Here is an 18,454-nt window from a genome sequence, read left to right on the forward strand (position 1 = left end):
GTCCTCATACATCTTCCCTTTTCTACTGAATCATATTGCTTAAAAGCTATTCCATTGCCACTATGCCAGAGTGACAACTAGCTGATGCTACCACTGTCAAAACAACTGAAGTCACTACAACTCACTTAGCCCACTTTGACCAAAAGGAGGACAGTATTATGATAAGCAAGAAATAGTACAGTCATCGTTTCACTAAGGAGGGGTGTTCAGCGAAGTCCAGGCAACAGTTCAGCAATAGTCATGCCCAGAAATAAAACACATCATTTTCAGAGTTTTCAGAAAGAGTTTTCAGAAAACTCATAAATAACTACAGTTACCTTCCCTGACAAATGCCAGTTTGCTTCAAAGAAAATGTTCCCCCTGATAAGTTTTAACTAATAGTTAAATACACATTTGAGCTCAAAGCTAATGTTACTGTCAAATTGAATTTTTGATGAAATAGCTTTTTAAAAATATTACTTAGATCTATTAATTCAATTTCATTTGATAATAAAGCAGAACAGGGGTGGGGTAAGTTCAGAGGGTCAGAGAACGAGTTAATAAATGATTAATGGAAAAATATCCCTGGAAGGCAGTATAATAAAATGCTTTTGCTTTTTTCTTCCCTAATTCCTCCTCTTCATCCTCCCCTGCCTCCTCCTCCTTCTCCTCCTCCTCCTCCCCCTCCTCCTCCTCCCCCTCCTCCTGGCTGTGATTTAAAATAAACAAAGTTCTTGGGCAACTAATGTTAATTGTATGTATAGTACTGTGCTCATTGTGGGGCTTCTGTTTAAAAAATAAAATAAAATGGGGCCTATGGGATAAATACAGTGAGTCATACTTCTCCTAGATTTCTCTTCCAGGCATTTCAGTATTATCTCCATTGTGTTCCCACTTGAGTGTTGTAAACTAAAATGCTGAGTGGAATCCCAAGGGGAATCAACTTCCCAGCTTCGGTGGTGTCCAACTAATGTTCTCCTTGAACTCAAGTTGTAAATCAACTCACAGAGAGAAGGAAAGAGTCATAGTAGTTGCTGCCAAGAGAGTAAACAGTTTTCGAACACTACCAATTTAATGTAAAGATTCAACTTATTAAATTTATATTGTCCCTTTTATGATTAGAGCAAGTTCGTTCCCAAAAAAGTTCAATTATAAAACCATCAATAGGACTTACTCATCTCAATAGGTCATTTTGTTTCCAGGTAAATTATACTAATTATTAATATGTACAAGTCCCATTTGTACATAAAGAAAACCTTAGGTACAAAAAAAAGGAGATAATAATTAACTAAACATCCTTCATATTTAAATAACTGATCTAAGAGGAAATAATAAGATATGTTCATTCATCATTTCAGAAAACAACTCTAAAACACTGGAAAATTCCTGAACTATATAGATTTCATTATTAATAAGGAATACTCCCCTTTCTCAGGATGACTTCCTTTTAATTAAACCATATTAGATAGTGCTGTTGAAGGGCACCTGATTCTTTTGATTCTTTTTTAATCTATAAAAGTTTAAATATAGCAAAATAGTCAAAATGTTAGTCAATTAACTATTTTTTCATCTTACTATTTTCGATGCATTACTAGATATCTTCAGTTATAACTGCATTCCCAACTACCTAAAAAGAAATTTTATGGCTTCCCCTGCTGCCCCCCCAAACTTCCTTTGTAATCAACTAATGTCAGATCAAAACGATTAACTCAACTCTAACAATATTTTTTGTATCTCACTAGCTTTTAATAATTACTTTAGAATTCCTTCCCAGACACTTGATTATTAATAGCAGAAAGTCATATGACTACATTAGATTACATCAGCTAAACCTCCAAAGCAACTGTTCCTCTCCACTTTGGAAAGAAATCAACACCTCAGGCTTCCTCACAGAGATAAAACACAATACACTGTAACCCACAGTAATTAAAATCTCTGTTAGCACATCTTTCATTTCCACAGCTTCCTCTTACTACTGTTAAAGATTTTAAAAAATTGACAAAGGTTTTATCCACCTCTGTCCTTTAGGGAATGGGGAAGAATATAAATAAACAACAGTAAACAGCTTAGTAACTGCTCCTGACAGGAGCTATGCAAAGAAATGTGGTTGAAAGCATCACTATGGCTTCACCAGGTTCAATCATTTTGAATTATTTTCCACCGTATTTTATTATTGTCACTGTTAGTTCACAAGTATTTGTGGACTTTCAACTGTGTGAATCATGAAGCCAAGCACTATAACGGATATAAAGATATACACTATTCAGTCCATACCCTTAAAAAGTTTAAATGTATTGGAAATGGTAAACATAGTAGCTATAATTTATTAAGTATCCATAGTGATTTAGGCAGTTTATACATGATAACCCTACAGTCTACCCCAAATCCTGGAATACAGGCCTTATGTCACATTGTAGAAATTTAGTACTTATTCCTTAATTTGGGTATCCACCCATCCTTATCAAAATCATTTGTTTCAGGGAAAGCTGATTTTTATCTCCAGGCTTCTGGGGCCTATTCTATCTCTGTAGTTAGATGAGTCAAAAATCCTCTTTTTTTTTTTTTTTAATCAGAGCAACTTGATTGTTTTTTCTATACTTTGCAACCAAAAGCAGTCTAACTGATACCCAGGATATTTATCCTCCAAAATAAATATAATTTTCTTAAAGAGGTGAAGGTTACACTTTCTTTCATTGTGTATTAAAAATTTTAAACATTAAGGAGAAGGTTGGTGGTTTCATAATATAAAAGCCTGAAATTTCACTAAATAAATATTTGTTGGGTGAATAAATTGGCTGAACAAGTGAATGAATAATGAATAAACTATTGAATATAAAATAATTCGCTATTCCTATTTGCCCCTACCCTCCCAGGCCAATATCCATGATTCAAATTGTTATGTTAGAAGAAAAGAAAGAACAATAATTGATTATAAGTCAGCTTTTTTAATTTATTTAGGGTTTTTTTTTTAGCCAGTTGATGATAGCCTGCTATCTCTGTATACTATAGTAAATCATACTAACCTACCCTCTTCCCTGCTTGACATTACTTAAAAATCACACAAAGCTGAGGTTAGATGGCTAGCACCCAAAGAGTCAGAAATAGAAAAGAGTCACACATCTGACACTTGCCCCTATGTATACTGACCTCCTTCTCACATTTCTATCCATCAGTAAGTCATGTTCCCCAAAGGATGAGAGATTAGACAATAGAATGTGCGCGAGTTTTGTTCTGTTTTGTTTTGTTTGATCAAAGTGCAGAAAAAGATCTCACTCAACTGCCAGTGGTAGTTGTTACAGACATTAATGTCATGACTTAGGGATCCTGTTCTCCAAGGAAGCTAGAGAATATGTAAACATGATACATAACCTGAGGGGAAAAGGTGTGGTGGGGAGAAGAGGAGTACCATAAAGATTTGAGTCACACAGACCTGCTGAAGATCTCTCATCTCATTACTGGTAACTACTCCACTGAGAAGGAATTAGCTCTCACATTTAAAGTGGGAAATGACCATAGAAAGGGAGAAAATGGCTATATATTTCCAGACCCTGCCAACTTCCATACTGCTCTCTTGCTGTGTCATAGTCACAGACCTGTACAATGACAGGAAAAATAATTTCTAATCTTCCTGTTCAAGAAGTAATTTTATTGATCTCCACTTTATCTTTTATTTTTCCTATGATTCAGCAGGTCAGAATTGCTCTAGTTCCAATAGTTTTCTATCACTCAGCAGATGTCCATGGGGTTTAAATGTCTTACAAGTTAATAGGAGGTGAAGAAATTTATTTCAGCACCAAGGAGAGTGCCTGTTATTTTCAAATAGTTTTATGTTTAAAACTGCATATTATTCATGAGCCTAGAATTTTTGATATATGACTTAATAGAAAGCTGCTAAGAAATTATTTCATTCATTAGAATAATCCCAATCATTTCTGTAAAATTAAAAATTTGCCAGGATTCTGTATGTATTCATGATTTCAACAATGTGCTATTCTTTTAGCTATCAACTGCAATGGAATTGGCGATTCTTTCCCTTTTTTCAAATGTCAAAAACCACAGTTTCCTGAATGGATCTAGACTAGAGGAAGGCTCAGAGAAATCACATAAGTGTTAAATTAAAATCTCTATGAGAACAAGGTCTAAAATCTTTTTCACTGTTGTGTCCTCAAAGCTTGGCATGTGATAAACGCTCAATGAATATTTATGTGAGTCTTCTGAGAAAGAACGAATTAATGAATGACACTTATTAAGTCAATAAGAATGAATTGATGAATGCCTTCTCTCTAGTCAAAGGTCACTTTTTGCACCTGATCTCACAGATCCTCACATACCACATCGCTCAGCCTGAAACTTTAACACATCTTTCTTTGACCTGTGTCAATTGGGTCTGCAGATCTCTGAAAAATCATCCCCCAGATCACACCTTTCATTGCCACTAAGCTTTCAGCATGAAGGTTTCTTCTTTGAAACCTGAAAGAGTCACTGGGGTTTCAATCCAGAGATGCAATTCTACATCTCCAAGGTAGAATGGCATTACCCATCTATGGTCCTCCAATACCCAAGCCAATCAGTCAACCTGGTTCTGCCATGTAACCAGATGGAGAGGTCACAGACACTGGAAGCTGACTCTCCCCTTCCTCCTTGAGGTACCCAGGTGGACCATAACTATTTGTCCCTATTCCTAAGTAACCCAGACAGCCCCTTCCTTCTGTGCCAAGAGTAGAAAACACCAGGCCTCACTCTGCGCAGAGACCTTCAAGAGTCCGAGACATCTGAGTCCCACTGTGCTGAGAGACAAAAGTCAATAATGCAGTTCTGTTTCAAGTTGCTACCATAGCCAGACATGGGGTCACTCTGGGGGACTAGAAACTACCAAAACAGGGTCAAAGGTGAAAGAGAAAACATGAACAAGTAAAACCACAACGTTTAAACAGATGTTTTCACTAGTCGGCATGCTGCGAAGACTTTTCAGAGCTTTAAATCCCTTCCCCTTTTTCATGTCTATTTGTGAGATAAAACAAGTGTGAGCAAAGTCAATCCTCTTGGCTCCCAGGTAGGCACAGCCCAGTTCTTAGCTCCTAGGAGGCTTCTGGGCTAAGGCTCCACTCTACTTGGACTGTACTATCAGGCCCCCAAAACGGGGGGGAGCTGCTAGGGAAGGACTGATTTCCATTTCAAACTGCATTCTGGTACTTTGTACTCCAGCACCATTGGTCGATCAATATTTAATGCTTGGAGATTCTGACTCTGCGGGAGTCATGTCAGGGGACCTTGGGAGCCAATCTGCTTGAGCTTCTGAGTGATAATTATTCATGGGCTCCTGCCTCTTGCTCTTTCTCTCGCACGGTCCCACTCTGCAGACTCAGTGCCTTATTCAGTCTTCTCTCTCGCTCTCTCCGCTGCTGTAGCTGGACCCTTCGCCTTCTCCACCGCTCAGCATCTGCACATCCCTACAATGGCTAAAACAGCAATGGGTAAGGCATCGCGCCTCGTTCTCCCTCGGCTCGACCTGGAGCCCACCTCTCACCTTCTCTCTTAGAGTTTTGAAGGCATTCAGAGATATTTTATAGAGAAAAAGACGTTAAGGGTAAAACAGGAACCGGGAAGGACGAAGGCAGTTCTGGGGGTTTGGGAAGGGCAAAGAGGGTGTCTATGGAAATCTAAAACTAAAATTTTCTTTTGAAAGGTAGAAGCAGGTAAGTTGCCCTCCCATGGGTAGAGAATTTATTCTGTTTCCATGTTTAAAATTAGGGCTCAATCGTGGGGGGTGGGGGGAGCTACCTTTACTGTTTGCCTTAAATGGGGTTAAGGGACATTTTGGAAAGTGCTTTGTAACATCCTTTATTTCTTCTCTAGTTAAAAAAAGAAAATGGGGAAGAGGAGGGCAAGGTGAGGGAAAGAAAAAACAGAATGCGAAGTCAAATCGGTCCCTTCTAGGCTGTTTGAAAGATGGGTGGAGACTGGGGGTGGGGGGGGAACGGGTGGAGAACGGGGCAAATTTTATGGTATTGTCTCGTCGGAGAAACCGCTAGTCCTGGGGCGCGGTGCGGGGAGGTTAGGGCGGGGGTGGGGGTGCTACGCTCCTTTGTTTTAGGGAAAGGGAGGGGAAGGAGAGAGGAAGTCGGGGAGGGCTTGGAGGGCGCGGGTGGGCAGCTGCAGGGGCGGGGAAGCGCGCGGTGGGGAGGGGTGGAGGGACAGCGGTTTCGAAGGCACTGGGGTGGGGTTTCTTTGTGTGAGGACGAGCGGTCCCAGGGGGAGGCACCTGCAGCGCTGGGCGCACAATGCGGACGGCCCCACCCTGTGCGAAGCCGCGCCGGCGCCCTCACTCCTCCCCGCTGCGGGGTGCAGCAGCATCAGCCGAAAGAGGGCCGGGTGGGGAACGCAGCGCGACGCCCAGGAGCCCAGCCCAGGAGGGACAGCAGGGCCACGCCCCGCGCTTCGCGCTCCTGACTCCCAGCCTCGATTTCCGAAACAGACCCGACCATTGCCCCAGCCTTCCCGACCCTGGCCTCATTGTTCCGTTTTACAGAGAGAGGAGGGAAAAAGTGGGTTAACATTTTTCTTTTCAAAACCACATAGGGTGGCTAGACATTGACGCCGATGAAGGCTTCTTTGAACTCATTGATCATTTTGGGTAAAAGCTTCGGGAACCTAGGTGTGTGTAGATATAATCATAATACAGATCCAAGAAAGGCCAACTTCTTAAATTGAGCCACGCGAAATACCCGTCTTGTAGGTCAAACAGGGCCGAAAAATGGCAATTTTCATAGGCTCAACCTGTATCAGAGAAACAGTCCAGACACAGAGATCCCCCACCGGTCGTGCGCCTCTAGTGTCCCACGGTTCTGGCGCTCGGTGGCCCCGGGGGTGGACAGGCAGGGAGGCACCCGAGGTCTGGTGGCTGCTGGAAGCACCCCTCCCCCGGGACCCGGTGCTGGTTGCGGAGAAGGGAAAAAGCGATGGACAGGGCTCTCTCTGCACAGCTCCGCCCTGCCCCACCCTTTCCGTGGTGCTGGGAAGACCTCGGGCTCCGAGGCTCGGCAAGGAAACGGAGCTGGGGAAAGGCTGTTGAACGGTCTGCAGTCCTAGAGCCCCTTTTTGCAGCCCCGCAGTCCAGAACAGCCCAGACACCCCTCGAGATGCGCAGACACCCGGCTTTGCTCTGGGTCCTGGCGCCGAGCCCCTCCCAGCCCAGAGCCTGCAGAAAAGCTTGGCTCGAGCCCCGCCCGGCCACACAAAGGCGCGGCCCCACCCCAGCCGGCCGCAAGACCGCAGAGGTGACCCCTGCCCAGGGGTGCGGGAAGGGTTTTTCTCTTCTCGCTCTCCCCTAGCCCTCGGAGCTCAGGCACTTTCCCCTAGCTGAAACCCTCGGCCCACGCGCGGTTCTCTATTATTTCCCGGGACGAAGACCCTTTGGAGACTCTCTCTAGGAGGACCCTCACTAATCCAGCGGGGCGCGGCTCGGCCCCACCCCTCCCAGCTGCGACCTAGACCAGTCAGCCGCTGGCCGGATGGGGGCGCACTGGGCGAGCCGGCGCGTGGAGCGCTGCCAGCCCTGCAGAGCCCAGCGCCGCGCCCTGTACTCCCCTCCCCCGAGCTGGGCGCTCGCCCCCGCGGGTGCAGCCCGGGAGACCGGTTTCTGCGCAGTGTCCTGAGCTACCCCCGCTTCGCACAGTTCGCGGTTCACCCCCAAGTCCAGAAAGGTTCTCAGAATGAGGGACAGGGGCGATCTCGCTCTGCGCTCTGCACCCCCACCAAGAGGTTTCTGCTGCAGGAGGGCGGCTACAAACTCATCATTATCAATATTACTTTAAATCATTATCATTATAATATTATTTCATGACTCAACGGCCTTATGTGTTCAAAAGGTTCAAGTGATTGAATTTGATTAAGGATTATTAACCTTTGTTGCACTCACTTTTCTTCCTTCTACTCCTCCCTGCCTTCTCCCCCACCCCTTAAAAAAAGAATTTTTTGTCCTGTTGTTCATTTTACATTATAAAGCGAATGTATTTTCAATCCCTGTCCGGATCACGTATGTTCATGTGGGTCGGCTATTACGTGCAGGTGCTTACTAAGAGTAGGATTTGTGTGCCAAAGATTGCTGGAAAATTCTCCGCACATAATTGTTACTGCAATGGGTAAAATTATACATTTATAATTAAGAGGTTATGATTTTCACTGTATATTCCATAAGGTTATATCTATCAATATATAAATACAGGTTATGCAAAAAATTTTAACTGTTTTTTTTTCTTTTTTTTTTTTTTTTGAAACTGATCTTCCGATTGCTGAGTCTTGATACAGTCTCAATTCTGCACAGAAACCTGGATCTTGAAATGGTAGCCACTATCCCATTAATAAAAATCCCACCCATAATATGACAATGCAAGGGTCCTTTCTGCCATGAATAAGCTGTATTTGCAAAACATGAAAAGAAGTACAACCTCCGCAATATTAAAATAACGGATTTTGACATCGTTTCAGTTGCAAAGCATAATCAATTAATCACCAGGGCGGGTGCTTTTTCCTGATTCATTAAACAATTATTCAGCATGATTGTACTAGGTGCATATAGAATTCCCCATTATCTTCACCGATGAAGTGGGCGCCTTCTAAATGGATATATAAATAACCAGAAGTGGAAAAATGAGGATTTGGTCAGGATTTCAAGATAAAACTAAAAAAGAAACAGCAGTAGCTTATCAATTAATGATATATGTGATTAATACCTGCTGAGTAAGCTGAGCCTGCAATAAGCATTATGTGACCCAGCGTATTCCTAACACACATGGCTAGAATGATGGTACAAATTAATATAGCTGGTGATATTTGTCTACACATGTTAAAATTCTCTGAAAGTACATTTTGAAATAATGAATAATTAAGATTGAATGGGTTTTAACATTAAAATCTGGAACTTTGTTCAGTCACAATTCGCAATGGTTTTGTGAAGTAATTTGTAGTAAACGATTCCATCCTAAGGGGGAGGGGAGTATTTTTATTGTTAGAACAATTGCCTCTGCTCTTAATCATTAACATTTTTAGCAGGATTTTATCTGTTGCACTAAAAACACGTTTGCTTACTTTGGGGATTTTTTTAATTATTAATGGATACATTCTGGAATAAGCATTCAATCATGTGGCCCAGTATGTCTTCTATCAAATAACTGGTTCTCTGTGATGAAAAGGCTGCAAGAGGTTACATTTTATCCAGATTCAAGAGTGCCCTTCAGCCATTTCAGAGTGCCAGAAAGCTGATTCACACAATAAGATAGTTTTCCTCCCTGTAATTTAGGATCGAAATAGTTATTTAATTCTGTGAATATCTAGTAGTTGCTATCATCCAGAATTTTAAGTTAAATCTGTATAGTTAAAAATGAAATGGGAGATGAATCGATTACATATTTGACTGAGCATTTTTCTCATTAATGAATCCAGACCATCTTTAGGAAAATTCCTGATTTATCGATCACCACTGTTTTTTACTCCAACTGAACAGAACTGACTTATACGCCCTATTCCCCTGCAATAGCTCCTTGCTCATAAGCCTGGATGAAGCTGGCCCAAAGCTACTTGCTTTGGGTGTGGCTGCTCCCAAGCTGCTGATACCTAATTCCAGCTCACATCAATTTCCTATTGGTTCTTGGGAAAATACACACTATTCTGTTGTCTCAGGGTCTGTGACCTTATATGAAAATGCAAGACATCTGTCAAACAAGAAGAAAAGACCGAATCAGAGAACTGAGGCTAGTTCTCTTTCCTCCTTCTCTCAATTGGAAAACCTTGGAGTCCACATTACCTTTCACCCCACTAGAGGGCAATCAAGTTCTCTTAAGAAATAGATGATTGATTTTTTTTTTTTTTAATATTTTTAGTGTTTATTTTTGAGAGAGACAGAGACAGCGGACAAGCAGGGGAGGGGCAGAGAGAGAGGGAGACACAATACCTAAGGGAGACTCCTGGCTCTGAGCTGTCAGCATGGAGCCCGACACAGGACGTGAACTCACAAATGGTGAGATCATGACCTGAGCAGAAGTCGGATGCCTTACCAACTGAGCCACCCAGGCACCCCTGATTTTTTTTAACCCAGTTTCAAATGCTATTTAATAAAATCTTTTTTTTTTTTTTTAATCTGGAACATTCAGTTGCTTGTTCAATAAATTAATGGCATACTTTACCCTAGTGGATGAAAAGAGTTTGTTCACCTTTTCAAGGAGACTTACTTGGAAGTAGGTGTAGACCCTGGTTAGTTATTCTGTTACGATTTTACTTTCTAGTTTCATTACCTTGCTGTTACATCACTTATGTTACTTTTGGGAGTTTGTAGTGGATGAATGGTAGAAAATAGTCGTAATAGCAAAATTATTTAGGAAGAGAATGTTTTAATGTTTGAATAAAGGAATAAATTAAACAAAAACATTATTTACTTATTCATTTGTTTAAAATGTGCTCCAGATGTTGTGGACACACCTGAATGTCAATGTCCACCTTCAGGGAGCCTGCAGGCTAGCAGTTGAAAGGTAGACACAAAGTGATATCTGAGGAGAGGTACCAAAAACAAGCATAAACTAATTTTTAGGATCATCAAAAGTGGATTTTTTTTCATGTTTGCATTGGCAGGGATTTTTTTTTTCTCTTATGTTTCATGAAACTATAATCCATCTGTAAAATATTTAATAGTTTCATATTACTGTGTTCTGCTAATTTTAATCTGCATATGAATTACCTGTGATTTGCATTAAAATGCAAATTCTGATCCAGAAGGTCTCACTGAGGCCAGACATTCTGCATTCCTAACAAACTACCAGATGATGCTGATTCTAACCACCAAACATATCAGATTTAGAAGTAGAGAACTGTGATATACATGTTCCTCCCACAATAAGCTTTGATATTAGGTCTTAATATTTTCAAATGCATGGCAATCCTTACAAAATATTTCGTTTCCAAACTCATTCTTTTAGGGATTGTATACCTCTGGGAGTTATGTGTTCTCTGTCATCACCTTCTCTTAATTGGATTTTTAAAAATATATTCATATTGTAGCACACAGCAGAAGACCTTCAAGAGAAAGGTGGAAAATGAGAATTTCACTCTGTGTGTGTATCTAACACAAAATGAATATGGCTTGTGGCACAGTTGGGAAGATGATAAATCAATATTGCTAGCTTACTATTATTGGCAAAACAATGTGCAGAACAAGAAGTTCAACACACAACCTTTTAGTTATGGGATAATCTAAAAGTCTGTAACCCGTTTGCCATATAGCTAATTTGCTACAAATACTCCACATATTGTAGAAATTAAAACAGAAAATGGAACAGTACTAAAATTGCTTTTCAACATATCCCATACTTATTACTTACCCAAGTGAATTTCTTTCTGGATAGCACATGAGAAAATTATTAATAATTTAGTGAGTGTGGGTGCATAATTAGAAACAGATTACACATGTGTTTTCTCCTTACTTAAGCCAATAAAGGGCTTCCATTATTTGATACTATTCAAGAAAGTCAACCCAGAGGAAAAAAAATGGTCTTTGAAGAATACTATCAAAAATACCATATGTCAGTCCTCCCATGCAGTGGGTGGCTGACCATGCAAACATTACCACATTTCTGGAAATGCAACCTGAAAAATTATACTACATAAAATATCTCCAATTAGAAATACAACATTTCCCAAATAGGGCACTAAAAGCATAGTCCCAAATAGAACTGGCCACAAAGTTGGTAGGATATACTGTTAGTCAACACAAAGTTGGATTAAGCCTCAAGGTTATCCCTTTCTTTGTTGTTGTTGTTGTTGTTGTTGTTGTTGCTGTTGTTCATTGACAGGTTTTTCTCTGCCATTGTTTTCTTTCAAGATTCATTTTTCTGGCGTAGACCTAAACCTTATAGAGTGTCTATGAGAAATGACTTTTATTTATTGATTTGACCCTTATGTAGCATATATAACAGGCTAGGAACTAAGCACTTTGCACATATTAGTGATGTTAATCATCCAATAATCCTAAAAAGTAGGTACTTTTACAGATGAGGAAACTGAGGCACAGAAAGATAAAGTGATTTTCACCCAAGGTCACACAGTTAGATACAGAATTTGAGCCCGGGCCATCTGGTCCCAGAATCTGTCCTTTTAACCAGTACTAGCCACTCTTATATGCTCCGTGGCAGAAGTGTTCCCACCATGGAGGTCAAACCTGTGAAACCTCCATTTTGTCTAACAATCCTGAGATTATCCTTTGCTAGCACAGACACACTTTGAAGAGGAAATACACTCAACCTGATGATTACCTTTAAGACCTGACCCGGGATTCATTAAGAATAATTGCCATGATTTAGGCTTTGAGGGAAAAAAAGCTCTGAGGGGGTATAATGTATGGAACACATGGCTGTCTGAAGGCTCAGCTAAGAAATCAGCAGGGACTTTGGGTGTGGACACACCAGGATGACCAGGTCTGGGGGGGAAACAAACAAACAAAAATCTTGACTTAATGTAATCAATATCATCATGGCTATCGCATTTTAAAATGGGCCCTTACCTCCTTCCATAAACACCAGATATTTAACTTCAATATTTTGTTTTATGAAATAAATCTAGAACTAAAGGAGATATACAACCCAGGCATCCACAGTTAGTATAATCATTAGATGTTCTTCAAGACTCTTCATCTTATTACGTCAAAAGCAAGCAAGCAGGAGGAAGGCTCTGAATCCCTTGTGAAACATTGCTAATTATCTTTTAATAAAGGAATCAGGTCCTGTCATTTGTCAAGGAGACATTTGCAGTAGTAAAACCTGTGTTTATATAACCCATTTTTATTAACCATGATTAAAGATAACATTTTGTGTACATTTGTTCTCACAAAACACTTTTATGTGAATATAAAGGTTAATTAATGCATTTCAGCAATCATTTTGCTAGTCATCTGGAAATATAGCTTCTCTAGGAATTGTACTTAAGAGAAGCAGCCATACCTTAGACTATAAAACCATAACAAAAATTTTAAGATTTTTCTCACTTGCTGGGCCCCTGGGTAGCTCAGTCAGTTGGGCATCTGACTTCAGCTCAGGTCATGATCTCACATCACAGCTCATGGGCTCTAGCCCCGCGTCAGGCTCTGCGCTGACAGCTCAGAGCCTGGAGCCTGCTTTGGATTCTGTGTCTCCCAATCGCTCTACCCCTCCCCCACTCATACTCTGTCTCTCTCTGTCTCAAAAATAAACATTTTTTTTAAAAAAATTTTTTAAAGATTTTTCACACTTGCAATTTTGTTGGCCTCCAGATTAAAATATTTAATATTTGGAAAAATTACAAAATTCAAAAAGTTTGACCAGAAGTAGATAATTTCTGTGTAGTACCTTAAAATAATATTGTCTGGGACTGATTTTTTTCACCAAAATCATAAAGCAATGCCTGTAAAAGTGCTTATTTAACAGTTATTCTTTTAGAATAATTGTACTTTCGATGTCAGAGTTCGTACATCATCCACAGCACAAGTAATTATGTAATTACAAACAATAGATCATCAGAATAAAAAAAACAATAGATCATCAGAATATGAATCTGTTAGTCTTTCAGTTTTTCAGTGGTAAGTCTTTATATCAGGATAAAAAGACATGGATGAAATTTATCTAAACCTAGTTCCACAAATACTCGCACAAGAGAGCATTTTAAACTTTAAATTTTTATTAGCACTCTACTCCCTCTTTAGGGATTTTTTTTTTTTTCCTATAAACTGCAGCCACAGTTTGATTTCCATTCAGCAAAACCACTCACAGTAAACCTAATGATAATCTTCTAGCTCAGGCTTCCTAGTAGATAGAAGCCTAATGCACATGACAAAGCTCAACTTACAAGATATTGACTGTGGCAACACTGAGACCCGAAAATTTTATCAAAACGTTACTTGCTAGTGACTCTACTTGCTAGAGTCACTTCCAGACTCTTACAGGGAGGGGCGCTAAGCTAGTCAGGCAGTTGAGCTGACCCTAGAGTTTCTGAAGCCTTCTTGGGAACTCTGCTTCCAGACCTGTTGTCTTTATGACTGCAAAGTTCTTTTTTATTCCCAATACCAATATCTACTGTGTTATTTAAACCTTGGCAGCTTTATCTGAGAAGTGCCAGTTAGCATCCTTCTCATTATCCTCATTCAAACACATGAAAAATTATGAGTCAATTCTAGTCTTTTGATGCACAGATTACATGATCCAAGACTCCTGTCACTTGAAAATCCTCATTCTACTTCAGATTCACTTTTTCCTTTCATATTAAAACAACAACAACAACAAAAGAGCAGACAAACACAGAAGATTGAAAATGTAAAGTGTTCAAAAGAAAAGTTAGATAGCATGATCTATGTTGGACCTTGTAGTTCTTAGAAAATATTTACTTGCTGTATCCTTTTTAATCTTCATATAGTCCCTATGAAATGGGAATAGTATACATGTTGCTCTGTTTAAAATGAATAAATTTAAGCTCAAAAGAATTTACCAGGTCTAGTTCATATGTGTAAGCTTCAGGCCATATACATATACATTTTATATATAAAATATAAATGTATATATATTATTATATATATGTAAAATGTGTATATATATGATTATAATGGTGTAATATGTAACATATAATATGTGTAATATATATCATATAATTTAATATGTGTGATATATATTACATATTATATATAATATATTATTATAATGATTTTTTGATAAAAAATAAAACTAATAAAGTTTAGCACTTAGTCCTGTAAGCCCTATAATCAAATATGTCCTGTAATCAAAGATGCATATGTGAGGGAAGTCACACACTAAACATATTTGTCTTTAGTCCAATGTCGTTAATAGTTAATGGCAAGATTTACTAAAGTAAAATAGATTCAAGCACCAATTCTCCTCTGAAGCCTATGCCAAGTATTGTGAGAATAGAAATGAACATGATTCTCATGCTTGGGGAATTTAGTCTTTTGAAGAAGACAAGATTCTGTACTTACAAAAAAGTTGAATACCAATAGTAGTAACTTAAACCATCACTGGAAGCCTCCACCACTTTTAAGTTTATTTACTTTGAGAGAGAGAGAGAGAGTGCGAGTATAAGCAGGGGAGGCAACAGAGAGAGAGAGAGAAAGAATCCCAAGCAGGCTCCACTGTCAGCTCAGAGCCCAATGTGGGGCTCGAACTCTTGAGCCATGAGCTCAAGACCTGAGCTGAAATCAAGAGTCCCAACGCTCAACCTACTGAGCCACCCAGCTGCCCCTGGAAGTCTCCACCACTTTAATAATTTTGTTATACTACCCTACAATTATTACAAGACAGTACATAATTATACACAAAGAACATCAGTTAGGAAGTACTGTGATCTACCCAAAGGACAAAATTAAAATATTTAACTAATCTCCTCTGTCAACCAGACCAGCCAGGAAACCCCTTAGTTAAAATGCTCCTCAAATTTTACTGAGCATCAGCAGCACTTGGGAACTTCAGATCCCACCCCCAGAAGTTCTGATTCTGTGGGTCTGAGGTGGGTCTCCTTAATTTGCATTTCTAACAAGCTTCTGGGTGGTGCTGATGCTTCTGGTCCAGAACCACACTTGGATTAAACCTAATGTCAGTGACCAGTGAGGTACCTGGAGCAGTGGGGGAAGAAGCATGGCCCTCTGGCGTGAGTTCCCTGCTCTGACCAGCTCAGCACAGTGGACTCAAAAGAATAGAGGACTTAAGCCCCAACAGCTCCACCCGTCTCCACATGCTGCTGGTGCTGCATTGCAGGAAGAGGCCAGGAGCAGGATCCTGATGCCCTGAGCTCTAGTCTTTACTCTCTCAGCTAACCAACTTTGGTCAGGTCACTTTTTCTCTCTCTGCCTCTACTGCAGCATCTGTAAAGTGGCAACATACTGCCTTGTCTGTTTCAGAGGGTCCTTTTCAGAACCAAGGAAGCAAACGTGAAAGTGATTAATACCTGTCAAGTACACTGTAAATATAACCCATTGCATTTTTTTTGTCATTAAATAGAATGAGTGGATATTTTACTCGTCAAGATACCAATGCACATTTAGAATGAGTAACGAGGAAACGGGGATTGACGAAACTGAGCCTTTTGTTTTTTGAAAAATACTTTCTAAATAATAAATTGAAATAAAATGTTGAGTGATTTGCTTGGACAGCAGTATCGGATATTTTGAGGGGCTTGTGCTTAGGTTTCATCCAAGATTCTTCTTTAGAATTCTTAAGTGAGCATTGGCTGAGAAGCAACAACTAAGTCACCCAAAGTTTAATTTATTACAGTCCCCAACCCAAGGGAACGGTGGTAAGTAGTGACCCAAGATGGTACCCTCAAGCTAAGAGGGCTGCTGGGCAAAGCAGGGGTGCCCCTGCAAAGAGAAATAGAAAATGTGAGAGGGTTGACAAGGAAAAGGTAACACTTAGTACAGATTTTTCTGCTGGTTCCATGATTGCCCCTTGCCAGCACCACCTTGACCTTCTCTACCCTCTGAGTCTAAGTCCTCCCTCTTGAGCAACTATACAAGCAGGCCCACCTTAGACAAAGCAACCCAAGCCCAAATGTTCAGGTGTGCTGAAAGCTTGGTTTAAAGCTGCCTCCAAAAGTTAAAAACAAAAAGGAAAAGCTCTGTGTAATAGGAAAAAGCAACTTGTCGTGGAACTTAAAAGAGTGCAAAATGCTATGAAAATTTAAAACAGTAATATAAATTCCCCCTTCACCCCACCCCCGCCCCCAAAAAAGCTTAGGTCAAGAATGTTGCTGTTATGTGTAAGAGTGCATTCTGGCAGATTAGAAGTGGGTTGCGTATTAGATGGACATAGTTTTGAACCCTGCCCCACTCGTCATTATCAGATACTCCTTGTGCAAATTATCATTTCTATACCACAGTTTTCTCAGTTATGAATGGGGAAAATAATACCACTTAAATCACACGGTCGTGGTGAGGATTAACTCATCAATTGAATATCAAGCACTTTTAATAAAAAAAATTAATCTCCATCCAAGACTCCCTGAACAGATGATGGAAATATTAAATAAAAACAATCATTTAAAGTAAACATCTAAATTCTTGGACTTTGTAAATTTCCACATGTAGTAACAAATCTACTAGAAATTACTCGGAATTTAAGAAATGATCACTACTCAGTAATTCTTTGTGACAGAGAGAGAGCTGATATATTTATGATGCAGCTGCCAGTATAGTATATCGCCAAAGCAAATCCGTTCTGGGGAATATGCCAGAATTAAAAGTACACTTCTCTTGAATTTATTTCTCATTTTATGTTTCACTATCCTATTTCATATCTCATCCTACTTCAAATACATACAAAATATCAAAAAAATTGACCCTTCTTGCCTGCCCAGTAAGGTTCATCTACATAAGATGTCACATTCCATAGAAATAAAAACTGATTCCAGAAACATTAAGATGTAAAAGTCTACACTGAGGTCTCTTAAAGGGCAGGAAAGCGGGGGATTATATAACATAACACACACACACACACACACACACACACACACACACACCAGACACACAGAGTCTCTTGTCCTTACGTTCTTATTAAACCATCAATTTCATCTGAACCCCATCACTCCCCATCACTGAGCTGTTGCAAAATCCTTCACACCTGATTCTCTAGTCTTCTCCCTACCTGGCACTCTCCTGACCTACTACTGCCATTTCCAACACCCTTCTTCCAATTAGACCTTTTCTTTCAGAGATAACTCCAGGATCTTTTCTCTCTGGATCAATTTAGTCTCCCTCTTCTTCCATTAGTAGATAAGTACAACAAAGACACTAGAGCCAAACAATATGAACATAGTATTCCTTAGATGACTGTGGTGGTACAAGGCTATGAATACGTAGAGTTTCATATTATTCTTCAATCATTCATGACAGTAACACCTTTTCAGTCAGTAGTGTTTCAGGTACCAGTCATTATAAATGCAGAGGATGTTAGCAGAATGTAATGACTAGAATAAAGAAACTAAGAAATCAAATTAACATTCGTTGGGTTTCTGACTTTACAAAGGCTTAGTTAATAATTGACTACCAATCTAAAAGATCATTTTAAATATTTTGCCTCTAAAACTTAATGTAAATGTGTGGTATATAAACTTGCAACTGTATTTATGACATAACTGAGAACATGATAGAAACATGTGCTTACATTTATAAGTGCTACATAGGTCTTTTTCAAACTAGATTCTGTTGATTATAGCAATCTCCATTTCTCCATACTTTCTCAAAAACATAGAATAATGACAAAGGAGGAGCTTTACCTGAAAGCATTAAAATAACATAAGTCCTTACAAGCTCATAATACAATGTACAAGTTCATTGCACAGGGTAGGAAAGTTCAGTTTTAAAGAAAATGTAGGCATTTCCTCATTAAAAAAAAAAAAAAAATTCTAGCTAGGTTCTGAAATACCTAGCCAAAACACAAGGTGAAGAGAAAAGAACTGC

At 39.6% G+C, this 18,454-nt stretch overlaps 1 protein-coding gene across 1 annotated transcript in view; it reads left to right on the forward strand.

The window, feature by feature from the left end:
- Positions 1-5,393: 5,393 nt before the first annotated feature.
- STMN2 (stathmin 2) overlaps positions 5,394-18,454 on the forward strand; it is a 46,375-nt gene continuing 33,314 nt past the window's right edge. Inside the window, exon 1 of the mRNA XM_015537697.2 lies at positions 5,394-5,453. Coding sequence (XP_015393183.1) covers positions 5,435-5,453 — 19 coding nt within the window. The 5' untranslated portion in view covers positions 5,394-5,434. The remainder of the gene's footprint in view (positions 5,454-18,454) is intronic.

The sequence above is a fragment of the Panthera tigris genome, chromosome F2 (assembly GCF_018350195.1).
Source record: "Panthera tigris isolate Pti1 chromosome F2, P.tigris_Pti1_mat1.1, whole genome shotgun sequence".
NCBI lineage: Eukaryota > Metazoa > Chordata > Mammalia > Carnivora > Felidae > Panthera > Panthera tigris.